At 51.7% G+C, this 17,544-nt stretch overlaps 1 protein-coding gene across 1 annotated transcript; it reads left to right on the top strand.

Annotated features, from left to right (window-relative positions):
* Positions 1-438: 438 nt before the first annotated feature.
* Positions 439-16,508, top strand: IUM83_09601 (uncharacterized protein; the record flags this gene model as incomplete). The annotated part of the gene is made up of 5 exons (XM_067934052.1): positions 439-596; positions 16,064-16,123; positions 16,194-16,246; positions 16,336-16,388; positions 16,464-16,508. 5 exons carry the CDS (start codon positions 439-441, stop codon positions 16,506-16,508), a joined length of 369 nt encoding a protein of 122 aa, XP_067796905.1.
* Positions 16,509-17,544: the final 1,036 nt, after the last annotated feature.

Here is a 17,544-nt window from a genome sequence, read left to right as displayed (position 1 = left end):
CTCGACGAGCTTAGGGAGGATAACGAAGTACCTTTGCCACCGGATACTGGAGTAGGAGTCAGGGAAGGAGAGGACCTCGCGATCGATCTCAAGGAAGGTCTCATGGCTGTTGCTGCGACTTGAGAATTTCGAAGAGAGATGCCGAGTACTGCAATATCTTATTGAATAGCACGTGATGAAGTGTGAGCGGCCTTTGGCTTAGGCCGATTCCGGTATCCGACATGGTTGTCGGATAGAGGGCCAAAACGCCCACATTTCCAACACTGATGCCGGAATGAAAGGTCGCGTCGCCGAGTGATTAGTAAGCAAATCGATTTTTGCACTTTTTTCGTGCACCATTCCAGCAACTGGCAACCAACATCCACTCCGAAAGGTCTCTAATGTTGGTCTACACCAAGTTCCCCCGACACGGATGAGCTGCTCAAGAAGAGCGAGGCCATGTCCGTGGCCGTCCTCGCATACGACGAAAGCAAGCTGTGGGCTGCGAAGAAGACGCCGATCGACAGCGAGATTGCCATTAGCACGGTTCATATGGCCGTGCAGAAGACCATCGCACCGGTGGCTAATACGCGGGTATCCAGCTCGAAGGAGAGGGCGTACGCGCACCAACTTGAGCGATTAAGGCAGGAGCTTCGATTCCAGGTGCAGGTAAGCCGAGAGTTTATAGTGAATACGGTGGCGGGAGGGAGGGAGACCGAAGAGTGCCGAGCAGAGCTTCAAAAGGCACTGGAAGGACTGCAGACGCAGCTAAGAACCAGAATCCTGCGTTCGAGCAAGAATGGAAGATGTGGGGGCTGCAAGGAGAATCAAGGCTCAGCGGGTCGCTTGAGACGACCGTGCGTGCCTTACCGGAGACTTATGAACAAGAGAAGCAAGGGGCGGAGACATATCCCCAGCAAGCCAATTCATCAGAAAAGCAAGGCTAACTTCAGATCCGTGTGAACGGCTGCATGAAGCAGAATGCTTTTGACCAAGAGCGAGCGAAGCTTCTGGAGCAAGCTAGTGATACGGCGCGGACCCAGGAAGATACTCATCGCCAAACTTGAAGGCAGTCCTGACGTGCCCCATATCGCTTGAGCGCTTCGACAATCCCGGCACGACGAGCGGCACTGACGGCCGAGTACGGCGTCCATGTGACGGAGAGACCGAACGTGGTCAAGAAGAAGGTACAACGTTCCTGCCTTCTTATTCTGCTGCTACAACGACGACGAGGGATGCATGAACGGCGGTCAAGGGTGTTGGCAAGGGTGAGACGTCTTTCAGCACTCCGTGTGCTCACTAAGGTTTGTCACTGAAACTCCGATTTTATAACGCGGTGCTGTCGACAGCCACCGAGACTCGTTCAGCGTTACAAAGTAAAGCAAATACAACGAGTTGATAGCAGGCCGACCTCTGTGAGAAGTTTGTCTTGGTAACAATAATTTTCCTACGACATTACAAGACGCTTAGATAATACTACATGGCTGACGATAGATAACGCCTGTTGTCACAGCAATAACAACAACAACACAGCTACTCTACCAGTGCCAGCAGCAATCCTTTACCGCACTGGTGTTCCCAGCCAAGTCGCAGACGACCTAGTGATAAAAAGCGTGCATTTATCTTAGCCCCCAACTAACAGAGTCTCCAGTCTGTATGTCTGTCCGTAAGTCCGTTCTCTGTCTTCGGGCCTTAGCCTGTCGTAAAGCAACGTCCAACCGCCCTGCATTAACGCATTAGTAACCTGCCCTATGACATCTCACCATCTTCCGGACTGGCTTATTTTCTGCGTTATATTTATAACGCCCCGTGATTGCCCGATTTTGCCTCAGCGCTCACATTTCCTTTTTTGAATTTCGCGGGCCGCGGAGCGAGGAAGCCCTCGGACGTCGGGCGCCGCTGCGAGCCCCACAGGACGCGAGCGCCGCACAGGGACTCAGGTACGCTTAGCTATATAGTTTCCTAACTGTAATAGAAGTGTCGGTTTCGTGAGTTCCGCCTGTTGGGATAACTGGTATGCCCCATGGCTCCCTGAATGCGATACGTGTATACGCCACGTTGTCCAGCAACGCTCTCGTCTTGGTTCACGTCCCTGAAGTTGGGCCGGTTACTACAGGAAGCCCAAATTGACGTGAAGGCAAACACTTGGTTGTAGGCACGAATGCGGCGCCGAAACTCGGCATCCGTGTACAACTGGTGCAGTCGCGGTGGCGCTGCTGGTAGTGGAGGTAACGGCACCGCTCCCTCCAAACAGCAGCCTTTCTTGGACTCTGCAGGCCATTTCCACGCGTTGCAATGAGGGCAAACCGTAGTCGGAGGCAGTCTGTGGCGCCCATTGACGATGTCGGCGCCGCATAGAGACTCTAAAATCCTCCTGGTTCGCGAGTGCATGGCCTCCGCGAAGAGTGCTGCGCCGTATACGCTCCTGTTGCCGTCGTTCCTCTCTCTCCTCCTCCTCTAGAGCATCACGAACCACGGCATGATACTCTCGAGTGGCTGCTCGCTCCGCTTCTGCTTCCTCTTGCGTCATGTCACCCCGACGTTCTTCACGGCGAATACGGTCACGTTCCTGGCGCTCTTGACGTTCATCAAGAGTTTCTTGCTGTCGTTGTTGTGCATGCTGGAGACGGTCGGCTTCCTGAATGATCTCCCTTTGTTGCTCAGTTTGGTTAGCTCTTCTATTGGTCCGTTGTAAACGGTTTTGTTCGCGCTCTGAGGTCCGTTCGGCCTCGGGGACTGACGCGCGACGTGCCTGTTGACGTTCTGCAGCTCTACGTCTTTGACGCTCGCGCTGGGACCCCGTCATATTAGCCCTTCTAATTCGAGCTCTCTCACGGTCGCGAGCTCGAGTGCGCTCCTTTTGAGAAGCCGACATTGCTGCACGCCGCCTACGTGCTGCCTCCGCCGAGGTAAGGGCAGGCGCTTGCTCAATTGTGGTGGCAATCGCTGATGCAACTGTAGGAACAACAGGCGCGGCTGCCGGGACCGAAGGCTATTATCTGCGGACTGGTGGAGGCTCAGCAGACGTGTTCGCGACCGTGGTGTGACTCTCGACTGCCGTGACCGTTGCAGCCGTGTCTGCCACGTTAAGCGCTTGAAATTCCTTGTTTAAGTTGAGGCGCTTAGCCCTCCGACGTCCCTGGCGGCGCTTTTTACCGGCGGGCTCCTCGGGGCCAGCGGGAGTTGCGTTCACGCGCTCGTTCTCCCGCATGGCCTGCCTAGCCGGAACACCATATCAACCACCTCCTTTCCCGCCGCCTGGCCGGCGCGCAGCTTCTCCGCGAAGTTGAGAAATTGTTGCGCGAACGGGTTGCACGCCTCCATCATCTGCTCGATCTCCAGCAGCGTTCCAGAATCGAGGTCAGCGAAGATACCTCGGCGTCGCTCCGCACGTTGTTGCATGTCTGGATCGACGATGTAGATCTGGGCAAACTTGGGGGGTATCAGCTCGTTTGTGAAAGTATCGATACGCCGAAGCAGAGAGCCCAAGTAGACATGAAAAGAGGTCCAACCCGCGAACCCACAACCTACCAACGGTCTCGGAAGTTGGGGCGACTCTTATCGAGGATGGCAACTTGGACAGTCGGCGCGACATCCTTCTGCGTACTAAAGATCACTCACAGCTTCGACTCTTCGAGACGCACTCTGTGTATGACCCGTTGCAGTACCCCCTACTTCTTCCGCATGTAGAACTGGGTTGGACCTACACAGACGTGTATGCGAACAACGTGGTGCGCAGAAAGAAGCGCGAAATGTACCTCCGCGAGCACGTAGCCTACCGGTTATTCCAGAAAGTCGGTAACGAGTCGGTACTGCACCAAGATGGACGATTATTCCGACAGTACTGCGTAGATCAACGAGCCAAGTGCGAGCAAGAACAACTGCGTTGGGTGGCATCCCATCAAGCTGAACTTCGCGCCGATCAGCACAGCGGGGTTCGAGACGCGCTTCTAAGTAAAAACACGGCGGTTCTGCGCGAGGGAGAAGCTCTATTGACAGAATACAACCGCGAAACGGGGGTGTTACAGCACCCAGACGAACCGCAACGCCGCTCGGGACACTTCCTGGACCAAATCGGCAAGCGCATCGTTCTACCAGCCACGCATTCGGGGAGTCCGCGGGCCATGTACAAGTCTTACCAAGATTCCATGGCTATCGTGCGGGAGTACGGGAAACCGGACGTCTTCGTCACTATGACGTGCAATCCTACGTGGGAGGAAATCCAGGAAAAGATACCGGAGTCAAACCAAAGCGCTCAAGACCACCCGGACATCGTAGCGCGTGTTTGGCAGCAGAAACTCGCGGCTATGCTGAAAGACTTGGATGAAGGCGCACTGGGACGTGTTCTGGCGAGGATCTACGTGGTGGAGTTCCAGAAGCGGGGCCTCCCACACGCACACATTCTGATTATTCTCGCAGACGAAGCCAAACCGCGTGCAAGGCAAATCATCGACAAATTGAGCTCCGCGGAGCTTCCCGACGCCGTGATCAACCCCCAACTGTACGAGACCATCCTCACTTGCATGGTGCATGGTCCATGTGGCGCGGCGAACCCCTCGAGTCCGTGTATGAAGGACGGGAAGTGCACGAAGGGATACCCGAAGGCGTTAGTAGAGGTTACACAAGGAAACGTGAACGGCTTTCCTGTCTGCAGACGTCGCCGTCGGCCTCCAGGAGTACTCAAGGTCAAGGGAAGGGAGTACGACAACGCCATCATTAACCAGTGGGGGGTTCCGTACAACCCCTACCTTTCGCAAAAGTACAACTGCCATATCAACGTGGAGGTTTGTACGGCCCTCACAGCAGTCAAATCTCTGTACAAGTACGTCTACAAAGGGTCCGACAAGGCTGTAATAACTGTGGAAACGGTGGGTGGTGAGTCGAATGGCGCAAAGATGGAGCCCAACGAATTTCTTCGGTACCTGAACGCAAGGTATATATCTCCGATAGAGGCATGTATACGGCTTCTCGACTTCTCCGTTCAAGGCAAGACGCACTCTATCGTACAGCTGACTATCCACCTTGAGAACGAGCAATTCGTAACCTTCCGCTCGAGCGACAACCCGGATCGAGTTCTCACGCGCGGTCGCCACACGATGTTGACCCGTTTCTTCGAACTGTGTGCGAGTGAGGCCCCGGAGAACCAAGTTGCAAAGACCGTGGTGTACCAAGACATTCCGAAGCTATTTCGATGGGATGACAAGGCAACGAAATGGGTTCGTCGCACACAATACCAAGCGGCGCTTGGGCGGATGGTTCATGTGACCCCTCGGGACATGGAGAGGTTCTACATGCGTGTACTGCTATGTCACCGCAAGGGACCACAGTCCTTTGACAAGCTTCGGACAGTGGATGGTGTTACGTATGCGTCGTACCGCCAAGCCGCACTCAAACTGGGCTACCTTGAAGACGACGCAGAGTGGATTGCGTGTATGGAAGAAGCCGCTGCCTTCAAGATGCCGTACCAACTTCGCCAGCTCTTCGCGCCTATCATTGTTTATTCTCACGTTTCGGAGGTTCGCGTACTGTGGAATCGATTCTACGAGGTTCTTTCTGAAGACTTCGCGCACACATACCGGGGCTTGGAAGGACAGGAGAAGGAAGACACGATCAGGTTCCACACACTCAAGGACCTTAACGACATGCTCCAAATCAGTGGCTACGTAGTGGCGGACTTTGACCTCCCTCAGCTGGATGAATACCCGCGGTTGGTGCTGGATTCGCTGCTGCGGAACAACCTCATTCGACGCGAACTGGAGGGGTACCAGCACTCTACCCTTCAAGCCATTGCGGACCAAGAAAGTCGGCTGAACGACGGCCAACGAGCTATTTATGACAACATCATCCAGGCGGCCGAAGCACCAGTTCAAGGCAACAAGCTATTCTTTATTGACGGTCCGGGAGGTACAGGAAAGTCAACGCTGCTGCGGCATATCCTGGCGAAGGGGCGACTGTCCGGGAAGATCGCGATTGCTGTGGCTTCGAGTGGAATTGCTTCGCTGTTGCTCATGGGTGGGCGCACAGCGCATTCAACGTTCAAGATACCTCTCAAGCTGATCGACAAGTCGCTGTGTGCGATTTATAAACAATCGCGCCTCAAGATGTTGATCGAGCGGGCCAGTTTGGTTATTTGGGACGAAGCTCCGATGATTCACAATGCACGCCTTCGAAGCGGTCGACAGGTCTTTGCGTGACATCATGGGTAACGACCAGGATCCTTTTGGAGGAAACGTATTGGTACTTTCGGGTGACTTCCGACAGATTTTGCCGGTGGTAGTGCGCGGTACACCAGCGGAGACAATCGACGCGTGTCTTAAGTCATCTACGCTCTAGCGACACTTCAGGCAGCTGCATCTCACGGAAAACATGCGTGTACAATCGGCAAGTAACGACAGCACGGCCGCTCTACGGCCGTGCTGTCGTTACTTGCCGATTGTACACGCATGATTTCTTTGAGTTTCTCCTACAAGTGGGAGAGGGTAGACACGAGGTCAACAGGTCACTGGGCACGGACTTTGCGAAGATTCCGCGCGATATGCTGATCGACAACATCTACGAAGAAGGTGACGACATGGAAGACGACGAAATTGCACCTGGAGCTGTTTCACGGGGTTTGAAGAACATTATCGATAAGATGTACGCCGACATCAACGATCCCGAGGTTGCCACGGACGAGTACTTCGCCAACAGGACCATCTTGACGACTACCAATGCCGTGGTGCACCGCATCAACCAAGCCGTCTCGGAGCGACTCTCCGGGGAGGCCCGCGAATATCTATCGGTTGATTCAGTGGATGGCGACAACGAAGGAAACGTTTTTGAGCCGGATGTGTTACATTCGGTGACTATCAACGGTATTCCTCCATACAAGCTTACATTGAAGGAAGGCGCCCCAATTATGATGATGAGAAACCTGAACCCCGACTTGGGCCTCTGCAACGGAACGCGACTACGGGTTGTCCAGCTCAAGCCCCACGTTATTCATGCTACCATCATGACTGGCGAGCGCATAGGCCAAAACGTTCTAATTCCAAGGATCGTCTTCGTCAGCGATGGGGACGCGCGCGAGTTCCCCTTCCGCTTGCGACGCAAGCAGTTTCCAGTTGTACCAGCGTTCGCCATGACCATCAACAAAGCCCAAGGCCAAACTGTCCAGAACCTAGGTTTGTATCTGGCGACACCCTGTTTCTCCCACGGGAAGCTCTACGTGGCGCTGTCGCGGGTTACATCCAGGTCCAAGTTCAAGGCTTTGATCGAGTATCCGGAGCTGGAGGAAGACGACGGTGCATACACTGACAACATTGTGTACAGGCAGATATTCGAAGATGCTTAGGCGGAGTAGGCGATCAGCAGTACACACGTCATAGTTACATAAATACATGTCCTTTTGGAAGTGCATTTCACTTTATCAATGCATCCCTTTGACGAACCGGAGCGAGCGGAGGCGGGCATACCCATCCCCCAACGACAAAGCGTTGTGTAAGCGGACAAACCAGCCCGCCGGAGCGAAGCGGAGGCGGGCGGGCCACACTACCGCGACCAAACCCACAACCACCGCCGCGAAGCGGCGGCGCTCGGCTAGTATACTACAACTAACCTAGTCTCCGGTGTGTTTGTCTGGTGTCCGTCGTATTCCGCCCTTGGGGCATCAGCCTGCCATAGAGCATCGTCCTACCGCCCTGCATTAGCGCATTGGTAGCCTGCCCTTTGGCATCTCACCATCATCCCGACTGGTTTATCTTTGCCCGATATTACAACATAGCCATGCGTAATAATTATAACGCCCTGTGATTGCCCGATTTTGTCTCAGCGCTCACATTTCCTTTTTTGAATTTCGTGGGCCTCGGAGCGAGGAAGCGCTCGGACGTCGGGCGCCGCTGCGAGCCCCACAGGACGCGAGCGCCGCACAGCGACGACAGTGCGCTGTGTGTGCGACATAGCAACCTATACATTCGCCCTAAAGTCAATAGTAGACGCCCGTCTGGGCGTAAGCGTTGACTGGATAAATACATAATATATTATTACTGCTCTGTGATTGGCTGGAATTCTCTCTGTTAGAATATATTGCTATTCGGGGTGCTACATACATTTCGCGACACAACGCGCGAAATACAAGACGTGCGCGGGACAGGGGTAAACCCGGACCTTTAAGCACATCGGACCTTCAAGCACCGATCGCGATCGCGTAGTAGTGGAGCGAGCTGGCACAGCGAGCGTAACGGGTTGGGACGAAGAGTAGGCCAAGAAGTGAAGCGGCCTGGAACAGCGAAACGGGTTGAGACGAATGGTATGTTCAGTAGTAGAGCGAGCTGGCACAGCGAGCGTAACGGGTTGAGACGAACAGTAGGCCAAGTAGTGAAGCGATCTGGAACAGCGAGCGTAACGGGTTGCAACGAACGGTATGGAAAGTAGTGGAGCGAGCTGGAACAGCGAGCGTAACGGGTTGCAACGAACTGTACACCCGCCGGAGCGAAGCGGAGGGGGCTATGACAAATAGTGGAGCGAGCTGGAACAGCGAGCGTAACCGGCTGCAACCAACCACACACACACCGCCGCGAAGCGGCGGCGATCGGCTAGTATATATGAAGTAGTAAGAGGAAGTTCGTCGTGGTGTCCGCTAGTGGGACGACCAAACCTCGGACGAACACGGGGTAGGGGAACACGATTTTGACGGAAAACGTGCTCCTTCGAAATCCCGCGAGCACGAAACTGCCGAAAATTGTGCTCCTCCACTTAAGTACGCGAGCAACGAGCACGCCACCAGGAAAATGGGTACGATCTCGTTCTTGTAGCCATTTGCAGTACCGTGTGCTCGTTCAGGTAGCCATGTGCTCCTTCACGAGCGACTGTGGTTGGTAGATATTCAGCGAAGATATGATGCAATTTTCGAGCGGCATTGAAATTTATCAAGGCCGCACTTCGACAAATATTTCTCCGCGAAGATGTCGTTTAGGCAGTCTGCCCTCAAGCCACCTGCTTCTGTAAAGCAGGCCATCGCTAATTCCCAGTCTGCTGGCCAGTTCAAGGTGATACCCCACTGAATCTGAGAAGTCCTACATCTTCAAGTGGGGGGTTCGCGTTGAGTTTCGCGATGACAATGGAGTTTGACAACACGATGGGCTTGTATTGCCGACAAAGCCTACAGAAACTCCGGGAACAACCTATTTCGAATGTCTGCTGGAAAAATGTCTCGCGCTGCGCGACACCTAAGGGTTGTTCACCATCTACAATCGCCTAAAGCGATGTGGAGTTATCAGCGAAAAGGAAACGAGATGCTGAAGTGGAGGATTTCCGAGCGTCACCTTTGTTCACCATGAATCCTGCCTGCCTCGTCATGTTATTGGAGACACTTAGGCTTATAAACCACAATTTACCATTAGGGGTCGGCGAATACGATAAATCAAGGCTTCTCCAAGAGCTAGCGGTGGAAAAGGAGATGAAGACTATCGTCAACGCCAAGCGCGTGAGGGATGCTATTATTAAGCTGTTCCGGTCGACTAAAGCTGAGGTTTCGGAGTATCTGGCAAATGATCGTGAGCACCCCTAGTTTAACGCTCGCCGCTGATTTCTGGACGCGCAAAGTGACCCACGATAATACCTCATTGACAAGGAATGGAAGGTTAACTCTGTTCTTCTAGGAACGAAGCGGTTTGACCCCGTTTACAGTGACCAAGTACGCGGAAGCCATTCCGGATGTGGCTGATAAAGATGTTGGAGCAGGTTGGCTTAACGACAACTGACTTTAAGGCGCTACTAGTGACTCCGGGGGCGGCGTCAAGCGTATGCTCCGTTCTGAACTCAAATTGAAGTGGGAATGGTGCTTTGCACACATGGCACACGCCGCTACGAAAGCGTCTTGCGGAGTGGGTGCGAGAAAGGCTCGTGCGGCAAATCCTGAAAAGGTGGATTTGATCACAAAAATGACACTGGTCATAACTCAAGTTAAGCTTGTTTCTTCAGCAGGCAACTTGTTTGCTGAGTTGTGCAAGGCAAAAACGAAAGGTGCATCAACTCGCCTCGTAGGATACACAACGTCCCGTTTCTTGAGTACAACTAACGCAATGAGGCGAGTTCTCGACAAATGGCCGGCCATCGTCGCATGGTATGAAGAGCGAGGGCGGCAAGCACTTCTAGACCGCAAGCCCCCCCCCCCCCCCTGACTTCCCCCTTGCAACCCACCACACGGATATGATCCAAGTACTTTCAATATTAACTCCGGTAGCTGACATAAAATTCAAATGTCAAGTCGAACGTGCGGAGCAGGTGGTGGTTCTCATGGCCTTAGATATGACAAGGATTGATGATCTAGCACGTGACCAACCTATACCACACTATCTGTCAACAGTTGAAAAGCCACAATGGATTTCAGCAAACTTGCTAACTCCTTTGGCATCGAAAATCCGTGCTTTGTTGCAGAATGCCCTGGATGAACGATTTCTCTCTCGCTATTACGAGGATTCCAAGTTTGATAGTTGTGATTTGCTCTGGAGATGATGCTTAAGCTCCGCCCAATCTACAAAGACATACAAGAATCTATCAACCGCGCGGTGGTTATGTGTTGTCGACAGCACAGCAAAACTTCTAAGGAAGCTGTGGAGAGGTTGAAGGATGTGACAAACAAAATCCGATCCAACTTACAGCCACTACTAAAACCTGTTGCAGGACCACGTGAAGGTGTTGAAGAGCCGTTAATCTCTTCTGGTGTACACCTGAGCCGGTTGGAAGCGCGCTTTGTACCCCATGTTGCAAGACCTGTGATTGCTAGTCGCGTTGATAGAAGAGCAGAAGACGAACTAGACCGGTGGCTCGATGACCCTATTGGAGTTCTGCGCAATGATGATATGACACCAAATGAGTCAGTTCTATAATTTAGGCAGAGGCTAGAGCAATGTGGCGAATACCGATTAAGCCCGAAAGCTGTGCGTGTATTGTTCTCAATGCCTTCTTCGTCATGTCAGTTAGAGCGCAATTTTAGTATCAGCGTCGAAATGGTATCACCCCAGCGTTCCAGTTTAGCTGAGGAGAGCATTGACATGTGCGTTTTTCTGAGTTCGTGCGTTCGCTTCAGTGCGAAGAGATTCCCCATGGCCAGCATCAGCAGTACGTTTCTCCCAGTGTCGGGTTGATCTGGATCCGTACCTCTTCATGGACGATATCGATTCAAGCATTCTCGCAGAAATTGTGTCAAGCACCAAATTGAGTGACCTTGAACACGAAGAACAAAAGTCAGCTCAATGAACGCACAATCTGATCAATTGTGACGTGTTGCCGTTTGAAGACACTAGAACACGGCAGATTGGGAGCTGGAACTCCCACCAAGAACAACGTGTATTGCTTGTTCCTTGGAGTGCTAGTTGAGAACTGATTATAATCTACTACCCGCCCTCACCTGCCATTGCTGGCAGTCCAGGAAAGCCAGGCAGCCAATCCCAAGCCCAATCCTACAGAATCCAGTAGTGGCGCCTAGTTAAGCTTTGCTCAGGATACAGGTACGCCAACCGTCACATCAATGTATATACTTGCTACATTTATAGTGGTGGTGGTTAAGAGTTGTTTTGTTTTATCATACGTGCTGCAGCAGCGCCGAGTGAATTTGGTCCTCCAAGATGATAAGTTACGGGCAGTGCTGCACCACGCGTGCTTCCTGCAATATTTATCTGGGCAAAATGATTTTGGACGAAATCTGCGAACGGATCGACGAAGTGCTGATGTTTTAGCAACAATGTTATTCTTGCACCATCCACCTCGTACCAGCAACACACGAATGTGGTGCGCGAGGCCTTGATGATCACGGAGGCCCCGTGACGCATGATCATCGCCGACCACCGGGACTACAACGACGGGTTCGTGTCTCCGCTGGCACCGAAAAAGACGGCAACGGTGGTGGGCGTGCGCGCCCCCGCTCAGTCCGCGGTCACGACGAGACTGGTGCGCGAGCATCCCCAGATTGGTGCTGACATTTGTAGCCGATCAGGACGCAACAGTTGTGAACACAGTGCCGTTCAACAGCGGTATGAGCAGCTATAGGCATTCGAGGTGGGATTCATGATCGTCGTCAAGAACCTCTTCGTACCCCGAGGCGTGTCGGCCATCCAGAACACGATGTTGTAACAGGTGGGCGAGCACGAGTACCGCAACGTGCTGTGCGCAATCATGGACTCGTTCTGCAGATAAAACTTCCACCGAAGGGAGCCAACGCCCGTGACGTTCCACGACCCGATCACGGCCGCCCTCAAGCGCGATATGATCATCTTGAGCGTGTACACCTGGTACACGTCGGGCGCAGGGCTCAAGTTCATCACACACCGTTGATGTTGAGCAACGGGAAGAGCTTGACCACCTGCCCATGGACCAGTTGGTTGCCATCGACTGGACCACACCCGACGCACGCACATTAGAGGTCTTTAGAAGAACTGCTACAGTTCACTTGGTGGTTTTCAACAGATGGCAAACTGTGTAGATTGCGCATTTATTTTAAATGAACTGAAAAAAGTCTATCACCAGCTTGGCTGCCTTTAGCCTAGCTCACTTAAGCATTTGGACAGTGAGCCAATATGGGTGCTTTTCGCTTCAACGAGACCTACGATAAGGAGCTACTGAGAGAAGTTGTATATTTCCGTGCGAAGTACGGTACCGTAGGACACAAGTTGCATCAAGTGTGTCGCTTGCTATGAAGAATACCGTGACGGCGAAGCAGGTGCCAGATCGATTGCACTTACTACAAAAAAAGTGGAGAAGTAGTGAGATGGCGGCTGCAACAGGGAGTGGCATTGAGGAAAGTTTGGACGCAATAAACGACTTCGAACGGAGAGACCTCAATGTTTCGCTGCGCGCAACCTACCTGGTGGGTTTCAGCAGATGTTTTCGGTGGTTAGGGGGTTTGAAACCCACAAATCTACTTTTATCAGTTCGCCCTTAGGGCCATTCTCAACCAGGCGCAGTACAGCGCATTTTTATGCATGTGCAGTCGCTTCGGTTGAGAACGCCCGTTCGCCCGCTGAACAGTTGACAAAACCATTCGTTGAAGATACGGCTATCGAGAATGAGCTCCGAGGACAACACCGCCGCAGGGGCTCCGTTTGCACAAGCGCTGCGCCCTGCACCGCTCGTGTCACCATTTATTCCGAGCGAGTTCACGTCGTTTGCTTCTCTGGGGAGCCAGCATCTACCAGCAGCTTCTTTTACTGTCCAGCTACAGCTCGCACAGACGCCGACACGCGGGCCGACATCCTCTGTGTGGAAGCTTCCTTCGACACTTCGGCGGTTAAGAATGGGCGTGCAGGCCCCAATCCAGACGCTCACACACCGCGAGCATGTCACTTTCCTCCTGCACGATTTGAGCGACGAAGCAGGTCAACACTTGTAACAGTACCTCTACGAATTCTTCGCTTTCCACAGGAAACACCATGATGTTGAATAGCTCAAGGAGATCTTTTTGTGGCGATTTAAAATCACCATGCAGACAACTGGTGTCGCGTGATTGGCTGCTCTTCACACCTTATCCCACCTTACCCTACGCGCCCAAATAACCTGTAAATCGTTTGCGACTACTTTATTTACTATAATAGTGCCCCATGGGGCTCTACGTTAGTACCCCCGCTAGGGTGGGGTATTACTGAAAGTGGGGTATTATTAAAGGGATCGGGCACTATAGTAGTCAAGTGAGAGTCGTGTTGATTTAGGAAGAGCCCTAAAAGGTACATGTGCTTGCTTAGAGATCAACCTTTCCGATGATGTCAATGAATGAGTCGCCATCTTCAGACTCGCTGCTGTTTTCAGCTTCGACAACTACATCGTCGTTGGTAGACGCAGCCGCGCGATGTTCAGCCATCAAAGCCACGTCAGAGACTTCGTTTTACTCCGTCTTCCTGTCATGTTTGTGCTCTTTCAGGACAGCACGGACACTCGACGATACCAGCTCATTGACCACAGCCAACTTCTCTTCCACAGTGAACTTGCGCTTCATTGTCACGACTCAAGTTTGACAATGAGAGAGATCGAACCAATCAGTGAGGCCTTCCTGCTCCGGTCATCTGATAATCCTGATAATTCTGATAATGTACATCAGGGTGGGGTACTAAAAGAGGGATGGGGCACTGTCGCAAGTCCCCACCCATGTGCTTGAAATTTTTGGGGTGGGGTACTATTAAAGGGATGGGGGCACTATTATAGTAAATGCAGAGAACACTGGCTATAGTGGAGGTGTTGGTCACCAACTCCCCAAGCTCTCTTATAGATTTATAGCTGCTATAAGAGGAAACCTATCATTTAACATACAAACTACTATTCCACATGAAAAGGAAACCTATCATTTAACATACAAACTACTATTCCGCATGGAAACAACCTATCATTTAACATACAAACTACTATTCCGCATGGAAACAACCTATCATTTAACATACAAACTACTATTCCGCATGGAAACAACCTATCATTTAACATACAAACTACTATTCCTCATGGAAACAACCTATCATTTAACATACAAACTACTATTCCTCATGGAAACAACCTATAATTTAACATTCAAACTCTTTGAAGTACGAGATGACCACTTAGAGGCGATTCCCATTCTCCTGGTGGCGTTGACAACGTTCTGTACGTTGGTGTCCCGCAATCCGTGGGCAAACATGTACATCTGGAGCTTTTGAGCCCCTTCTAGTGCCCCGCCGTGCGAGTTCCTCCTCGCCAACACCGTCACTCTCGCTGTCGCTTGAAGATCGTTTGCGTGTGTCGTCTCTCTCTCTCTCTGGGTTGTTCTCAACAGCATATTCAACAAAACGGATCCAATAAATCTAATCTAGTGTCAGCAGTTCTAGATCCCCAAGTTCCGTTTCTCTACCTGGTAGTCGGTTCACTCTCGCGCTCCAGCCTAGCGTTCAAGCTCGTTGACACGATCCTAGTATGAAGCAGTGTCGAATTGTCGCCTCCTAAACAGCGTTCCACGGGACGGAGTTGTTCTTTTAATAGATAGTGAGGTGCTGGCGCGACGAGACCGTTGTTGTACTCCTGAAAAATGACCCACGTGTCCCTCACTCCTCTTACATTGTGTAGTTTTGGTTTGGCGGGGGAGCTTTCTTAGACTCTTACTGCCTAACAGCCGGTTTGACTTGATTTTACTATAGTCACGATTTGGGATCTCACGGAAGCGTTCTAATAGTCGATTTTCTCTTATAACCGGCGCCACTATAGCCGGTGGTCTCTGTACAGCATGGCGTCTCTTTTATATTCGTCGGCGCATGCGCCCGAGCGGAGTGGTTAGTAACCAGTGGTTACGGCAACCGTAAATCTGCGACATGTAAGGTTGCTATAATCACCATGAGACATGTATGGTTGCTCTAACGGATTTTCAAAATTACTCGCGTAATTTAAATGTGTAAATTTCATTTTGTTACCCTATGCATCACCTTACGTACGAATTCGTTAAAGTACGCTCTCTCAGGGGGGGGGGGGGGGGGGCTAAACGTGACCTCGCTAGATCAACGCGGGGGAAGATAGGGATGGATTTATCGCTGACGGGCACTACCCATGGTAAGGATAATGAAGTCAGCGTTTTCGTTGTGACCAGCGGTCACTACAACTTATTTACTCGTTTGAATGTGAAAGGGCGTGTGCTGCGGGGTCGGAAGAGGGGAGAGGACGAGGACGAGGACGAGGACGACAGGACGAATAGCTGCGAATTTGAAGAAGAGGACACGACGTCAGCACGTACGGTTTCAGGTTGCCTTATGTGAGCGGTTGCGTTAAGATATACGGCTAATATGTTGATATACTTTTTGACTTCTGCAGATGCATGTACTAAGCAGGAAAGGGATGCGTCCACGAGGCAGAAAAGCAGTCGGGTATCGAATCGCAAGAAACGGAATACGAGGGGGCAAAACTGTGAGACGGACGTCGAGCAGTGCGGCGATTACGTGCCTTCAAAGAGGGCAAAGATGAGTGAGTATACACCAGCAAACATCTGGCAGAGATGAACTCTTAGATTGCGGAGCGTGAGGAATTTGTGAATGTCGTGCCTCCCTTTCCGATGGATACCTTGGATTCGTGGGATGAGTTTGACAAGGTGCTGAAAGTGTACAAGAAAAAAAAATAAGCTCAACTATCGCATTAGGAGCTCCGAGACGACTGTGCGATATAACAGGTATTTCCGGTTTCTGTATGTTTTTTCGTGTAAAACTATTACTGACTTTATTAATCCATCTTGTTTGCAGCAAGCACCCGTCCCTAATACCAGAGCATTTCGAGTGGAGAGAGAGGATATATCGTGTACTCACGGCGTTTCACAACAATCTCGCTCAAAGGGTCATCGAAGTCGCAAGTCGAGGTATTGCAAGTGCATCGCACGCTTCACAGCACTTGTGAGACGCGTGGACGACGGTACCTTCAAAATTGCTATAATAAACGAGGTATGGGAGATGAATTATAGTATTTTCGTATGCTTACGGTGTAGCACTAATTATTTACTTGTATTTATGCCCAAGAACCAGGAGCTGCAAAGTCGACGACCAGCTGGAACGACGCAGTGACGTACTTGTCCAGACCCATCCAATCATTGGCTACGAAGACGATCGAATGTGAGCTGAGACGCTGGTTTACTTCACGGTACTTCCAATCAAAAGTTTGAGAGGTCGAGCAACATGCCGTCGCGCCCTGCTCAGTGTCGCTACAACGACAATGGTCTACGGAAGTAGGAGCCGTTTGGGGTGGACATCACGGCGAGCCCACTGAGGATGCTGATCTCCGAGCGACGGCGTCGGAGCCCGCGCTCTCTCGACTCAGCGTCATTTCGTTATAGCATTATCTCAAGTATGCGTCCTTAGCCGAGCACCCCATGTAGTAGCAGTTTTCAATCTACATCCGCCAACCGCTCGCACTCCTGCACATGCAATCCTGTGTAATATTCACATTGGCTTGCTATGACGCTATCACTGTAAGCTCATCTAGTTTGGTTAGGATTCTGTAGCGTTGCCTGATGTATGAATTTGAATATTAGCTCGTATGTATTCGAACCTGCTCCGCACCCTTCCAGGCCAGGGTCCGTGTCGGTCTCCCAGTCTCACGTGTCGTCTTCGGCTACATTGAACAACGCATCTAAGTCCTTTTGTCCACGAAGGGGAGGCGGGGCAGCTAGCTAGACGAGAAAACGACTATGGCAGGTCACACGAACTGTTTGTGGCTCCTGCGGTAATGCGTTTTACAGGTCCATGGAGACCTGTTAGGTTGTACAGTGCTTAGCTGTCGTCTCGTAGCGTTTAGTTTTGGCCAATCGCATCTTGCGATTAGACCTCTCATGGGTCCCTATGGACCTATAAATCGCTCCAGCTGGCTGGTAGTCAAAAGGTTAACTCGTCTCAGTTTAGGCGAATTTGAGACGAACGGGTGAGCCGATCGTGCTTCCAGCTAACCAATCAAATATCAGGAGAAATTGTCGTCCTATCGTCGAAGACGCTCAAAACCCGAGACGAGTGTTCCTCGACCACGCCCTCAGGGTCATTCTCAACCGGGGCATGCGCTCGCAGGCGCCGGAATGAGAACGTTTGATTGGCTAGTGATCCCCTCGGG

Source organism: Phytophthora cinnamomi (genome assembly GCF_018691715.1).
Source record: "Phytophthora cinnamomi strain GKB4 chromosome Unknown Contig15, whole genome shotgun sequence".
NCBI lineage: Eukaryota > Oomycota > Peronosporomycetes > Peronosporales > Peronosporaceae > Phytophthora > Phytophthora cinnamomi.
This window is presented reverse-complemented; position numbering and strand designations above follow the sequence as displayed.